Source organism: Solea solea, unplaced genomic scaffold (assembly GCF_958295425.1).
Source record: "Solea solea unplaced genomic scaffold, fSolSol10.1 scaffold_83, whole genome shotgun sequence".
NCBI lineage: Eukaryota > Metazoa > Chordata > Actinopteri > Pleuronectiformes > Soleidae > Solea > Solea solea.
In genome coordinates this window covers 55,001-61,088 of record NW_026704108.1, presented here as the reverse complement: position 1 = coordinate 61,088, position 6,088 = coordinate 55,001, and the positions used below count along the sequence as shown (strand labels likewise).

Here is a 6,088-nt window from a genome sequence, read left to right as displayed (position 1 = left end):
TCTGGGAGTGTGTGATCGTGGCCTGGGTCTATGGTACGTCAGACACACACACACATGATGAAGTTGAACGTGTCACTGTTTGACCTGATGATGTCACTTCCTGTGGTCTGACTGTGTGCAGGTGCTGACCGTTACATGGACGACATCGCTGGTATGATCGGGTATCGTCCGTTCTTCTGGGTCAAGTGGTGCTGGTTGTTTGTGACTCCATGTGTGTGTATGGTGAGAGGACACACACACACACACACACACACACACACTTCACTCATCGCTATGGTTACGAGTTTTACACTCAAAATCACAGAATATTTCATTTACAAAATACAATTGTTACATTTTTCTTATTTCATTATCTCATGTGAATGACGTTGATAATATAATGCGAGTTTTTACAAGTGTGGTGGCTCCACTCCCCCTGGGCAGAGCATTTTCCTGTTTCATCTGATCACCTACAAACGTCTGACGTACAACAACGTGTACGTGTATCCGTGGTGGGGCGAGGTGATCGGCTGGTTACTGGCGCTGTCGTCCATGCTCTGTATTCCCCTCACTTTCATCTACAAACTCTTCAGAGCCAAAGGCTCCTTCGCTGAGGTTAGCTCCGCCCACCGTGACATCATCACACACACCACGTAACCAATCAGACGCCTGAACACTGACTTGTGTGTTGCAGCGCTGGTCTTACCTGACCACACCAGTGTGGGGCGCTCATCACCTGGAGTACATGGCCACGCCCCTGACGCCAGGCATCGACCAATTGCAGAGCTCCATCTCCAGCCGCCTCGCCCACAACATGTCGCCGCCATGACCTCGACCTACAGTCGACCGGTCATCACCATGGAGATGAGAACAACAACAAAACCGATCAATGAAGCAGCTGATCAATGACCAATGATCTCACACTTACACACAGTTTAGGCCGACGCCCACAGACTGTTCTTCTGTCATGTGATCAGAGTGAAAAAGATGTCACTTCAAATCAGTCTGATGATGAATGTTGATCCAATTTTATCTGATCTGATTGAACCTGATCTAATCTAATCTAATCTAATCTAATCTAATCTAATCTAATCTAATCTAATTTAATTTAATTTAATTTAATTTAATTTAATTTAATTTAATTTAATTCTTCATCCTCTCATTAACGTGTGATATTGTGAATTATGCGTATGACGACGTGCAGATGAGCAAAAGTCTGGAGTCAGTGTTGGATCAGAAAAACTTTAAATCTTCATATTCTAATGTAAATGTTACACAAACATAACCGGGAAGACAACATACAATAGTTACAGCCTGGTAGCAATGTGAAAAAAGACCACTAGGGGTCTCCATGTGTGAACGTATGAGCGTATTCATGTTCACATAAACAGATGTTCACTGATCCTTACTAAATGCTCACTAATGTTAAACTAATGTTCACTAATGTGTAAAATTGTGTATTTTATGCCACTTCATAGATTAACCTAATTTTTGTTGCTGAAAGTGAACTTTGACCTTTGATTACTCCAAAAATAGACGAATCCGGCGAGCCAGCGGTGGCTAGGGTTAGCACGTCGTCTGTCACTCTCTGCTGTGCTGCTCTGTTCTGCACTGTGGTCACGGTCACTTCTCCAAACCTGTGCCTGCTGCAGAGGTCTGGATATTAATTCAAATATTTGGCCTACTTAGTAGCAAATTAGGATTTTAAAAGTAACTCAGCAGATGACAATGTAATGTAAAATTACAAACTTAAGGGAAACACTCCCAAAAGTACTCGTACAATGAATTACAGTAATGTGAGTAGCTGAACTACTTGATGTTTACATTGTGGTCATTAGGTTGTGCTAGTTAGAGCAACTTAGGTCAATACATCAGTGAACATTGCTGAACATCAGTGACATTAGTGAATATTGGTGAACATTAGTGAACATCAGTGAACATTAGTTAACATCACACATACGGAGAGAGAGAGGGAAGGAAGAAACAAGGTTAATGACACATAATAAAGTCATATTCATACCCTGAGTGTGAGAGAGTGAATGTGCGTGCACCACAGAAACATCCCCCAGCAGTCTAGGTCTTTAGCAGCATAACTAAGAGATGGTCCAGGTTTCCCTGAACCAGCTCTAACTATAAGCTTTATCAAAAAGGAAAGTTTTAAGTCTAACTTTAAATACAGAAAGAGGCTCCGCCTCCCGAACTGTCATTGAAAGCTGGTTCCAGAGGAGAGGATCCTGGTAACTGAAGGCTCTGCCTCCCGTTCTGCTCTTACAGACTCTGGGAACCACAAGTAAACCTGTATTTTGTGACCTCAGTGGTCTGTTAGGGTGATAAGGTAAGACTAGGTCTTTCAGGTATGAAGGGGCCTGACCATTAAGTGCTATGTACATTAGGAGGAGGATTTTAAATTGAATTCTAAACTGTACGGGGAGCCAGTGTAGAGAAGCTAACACTGGTGTTATATGGTCTCTATTTCTAGTTCCTGTCAGAACTCGTGCTGCAGCATTTTGAATGAACTGAAGGGTTCTAACAGACTTGTTGGAACATCCTGATAATAAGGAGTTACAGTAATCTAATCTAGATGTAACAAAAGCATGAACTAGTTTTTCAGCATCCTGTAAGGACAGAATGTTTCTAATTTTCATAATGTTCCGCAGGTGGAAGAAGGCTGTTCTGGAAATTAGTTTTATGTGTGAATCAAATGACATTTCCTGGTCAAAAATAACTCCACAGTTCCTCACAGTGGAACTGGAAGCCAAGGTGATGTCATCTAAAGTGACAATGTGATCAGAAAGTTTTTCTCTGAGGTGTTTATGGCCGAGTATAATGACCTCAGTTTTTCTGAGTTTAAAAGTAGAAAGTTACAGGTCATCCAGGACTTAATGTCTCTGAGACATTCCTGGAGTTGAACAACCTGATTAATTTCATCCGGCCTGATTGATAAATATAGCTGTGTGTCATCTGCATAACAATGAAAGTGTATGTTGTGCTTTCTAATAATGTTCCCTAGAGGAAGCATATATAAGGTAAAAAGTATAGGCCCAAGCACTGAGCCTTGTGGAACTCCACAATTAATTTTTGTTTGTAGTGAGGCTTTATCATTAACATGAACAAAGTGGAATCTATCAGATAAGTATGATTTAAACCAGCAGAGGGCAGCACCTGTGATCCCAAGAGTCTGCTCCAATCTCTGCAGTAGAATATTATGATCAATGGTGTCTAATGCAGCACTAAGATCTAACAGGACAAGTAAAGAGACTAGACCATTATCTGAAGCTGACAAGCTGGTTCAGAGAGGACTCAGATGCAGAGGCCTTTTAAAGGTGACAAAGACCGGAAGCTCCAATTAACGCTGCATTTGTGTGCGTATCTGCGTCATTACCTCGTTTATGAAACCCTAAAGTTTCAGAACAAACAGTTCAGCCACTGCTGAGAAAATAGTGTTGTATTGTTTTCCTGGGCTCTGCGAAGCGGATCGGCACTTCCCTATGCTGATGATGTCATCAGAAATCCTCACCACTCCTCTCACCACCATAGCGCCTCCTGGTGCGGGCACTAGTCCGGGCACATCCGGTTGCGTACATTCAACCGCAGAAGAAGAAGAACTACTCTCGTTGTAGCTGCTGAGATGCAGAGCATCCATCGTGCCAGAGGGGGAGCTGTGTATCTGAGAGCTGGCCTATCTATTACGTCACTTCCAGGTACCTGGCCAATCACAGGACAGTGGGAAAGCTCTCGTTGGCTGGCCAATCACAACACAATCTACGTTCTGGGGGTGGGATTTTGGTCTGAAGCAGCGAGGCTGACGAGAGCGTCAGTGAGGAGATATTTTGATCGACTCGTTTGCAGCGATTAGGAGGATTTTAACCATGAAAACAAGTTAAAGGTGACATCGAATGCTTGTATCACACATATATGTTAGTTATGGAGGTCTACTTACATATATTAACATGTTTTCATGATTAAAAACCTCCTAATCGCTGCAAACGAGCCGATCAAAATATCTCCTCACTGACGCTCTCGTCAGCCGCGCTGTTTCAGACCAAACAGTTGCTGTGATTGGCCAGCCAACGAGAGCTTTCCTACTGTCCTGTGATTGGCCAGGTACCTGGAAGTGACGTAATAGATAGGCCAGCTCTCAGATACACAGCTCCCCCTCTGGCACGGTGGATGCTCTGCATCTCAGCAGCTACAACGAGACTAGGGCCGTTTCTCAATATCCATACTTGTGCGTACTTGAGCGTACTTGCGTACTCCCGTACTTGTGAAAACGTCATCAGCCTCAGTCCAAGTGCTGTTCCAATTCTCAAGTAAGCGAACAGCGAGGACGGTTCTCAAACCCGGAAATGTTCTCGCTCCGCCCATTTTTACCAAGTATGCATCGGAGGTGACTTAAGCGTACTTGCGATGGCCATGTATCCCAGAATACATTTCGGCGGAGCATAGCAGCAGATAATAGAAATATAAATCTGAAATAAATATTTTTCTGTGTCCCGGAACAAAGTTTTAACATCATTTGAGGCGAGAAATTAGTCATATAGAATTCAAACATGTGGTTTGTGTGTGAAGATATGACGTATTTATAGTTTGGCAGCGACGTTTGTCGGAGGTGATCAGCTCCGCCTCTGCGGGCGCTCGGCGCTCACTGTGCCCGGCACAGAGCAGCGTTACCTCGGCCTGTCCTGATGAAATGATCCGCTGGCTCAGACGTCGCTGTCATTAGATGCTCGGTGTGATCCATATATTTGTTGTTGACGTGTTATTTTGTTTTTAATGGAAACGTTTTGACCTGACAGTTTGAAGGTCTGTATATTGTTAATGTTTTATTTATTTTAACTTTGAATTTTAGATTTATATTAAAGTCGAGATTTATATTTAAATATAATATGTAAATATTAGATATGTATAGTATAGTATGTAGAGTAGTATATATTTGTACACGTACATATATGTCATACATACATATATATATACATATATACTACTCTACAATGCTGTAATATAACTATTTTCCACATTGTATTATTTGTATTGTATATTTTAATAGAAATACATTAATAAATGAAGTTAAATATTTAAAATGTAAAAATAATAACAACATATATATGCATTTATTAAAAGTATTTCATATGTTCATTTATCAACACTGTAGGTGGCGGTAATGAGGCTGCAGCACTTGGCGCCAGCCACCATTCAAACAGCAGAACAATACATACATACTTGCATACTTGAGTATTGAGAAACAACCACATACTTGTGTACTCCCGTACTTGGCAAGTATATACTCCCAGCGTACTTCTCAAGTATATACTTCCCAAGTACGCAAGTACATACTTGCTTACTTGAGTATTGAGAAACGGCCTAGTTCTTCTTCTTCTTCTGCGGTTGAATGTACGCAACCGGATGTGCCCGGACTAGTGCCCGCACCGGGAGGCGCTACGGTGGTGAGGATTTCTGATGACAACATCAAATTAAGGAAGTGTCGATCCGCTTCGCAGAGCCCAGGAAAACAATACAACACTATTTTCTCAGCAGTGGCTGAACTGTTTGTTCTGAAACTTTAGGGTTTCATAAACGAGGTAATGACGCAGATACACACACAAACGCAGCGTTAATTGGAGCTTCCAGTCTATGTCACCTTTAATATATGTAAGTAGACCTTCATAACTCACATATATGTGCTATACCAGCATTTGATGTCACCTTTAACAGTCTTTATTAGCACTCTTTAGCAAAACACAAGACAAAGACTCTCTTACTGAGGGAAAACAAAGCGAGGCTATGAAAGACTATAACAAATGGGGGACGCAGTGCTCTTCAAAAGAAACGCTGCGGAACTATGAACGGAAAACAAAAAATCACTCCGAGGGAGGAAACTAACTCAGACTATGGTTAACATCTTAAACTCGAAGCAGAAAACTCTCCAAATGGAGGAAAACAAAACTCTAAACACTTCAAAACAGAATTTAACTCAAAAGCACAATCCTATTGATTGGCGATATTTAACTGTGAACGTGGTCAATAAAGAAACACAATCTAAATGATTGGATCTAATCAATCTATCAATAAAAAAATAAATCACAATCCTAGTGATTGGAGTTCCTGAAAT

The 6,088-nt window shown here is 41.6% G+C and overlaps 1 protein-coding gene across 1 annotated transcript; it reads left to right on the top strand.

Annotated features, from left to right (window-relative positions):
* Nucleotides 1-6: 6 nt before the first annotated feature.
* Nucleotides 7-2,093, top strand: LOC131452458 (sodium- and chloride-dependent creatine transporter 1-like). Its single transcript, XM_058622389.1, has 4 exons — nt 7-33; nt 122-222; nt 424-594; nt 674-2,093. The coding sequence occupies exons 2-4, from the start codon at nt 136-138 to the stop codon at nt 806-808; spliced, it is 393 nt and encodes a 130-aa protein (XP_058478372.1). The 5' UTR covers nt 7-33; nt 122-135; the 3' UTR covers nt 809-2,093.
* The last annotated feature ends 3,995 nt before the right edge of the window (nt 2,094-6,088 follow it).

Bases quoted from the DNA above. Each gene is read 5' to 3' on its own strand.
- LOC131452458 (XM_058622389.1), top strand. From the start codon at position 136: ATGGACGACATCGCTGGTATGATCGGGTATCGTCCGTTCTTCTGGGTC. The intron at 223-423 runs GTGAGAGGACAC...CCCCCTGGGCAG, and splicing joins TGACTCCATGTGTGTGTATG to AGCATTTTCCTGTTTCATCT. The intron at 595-673 runs GTTAGCTCCGCC...TGTGTGTTGCAG, and splicing joins CCAAAGGCTCCTTCGCTGAG to CGCTGGTCTTACCTGACCAC.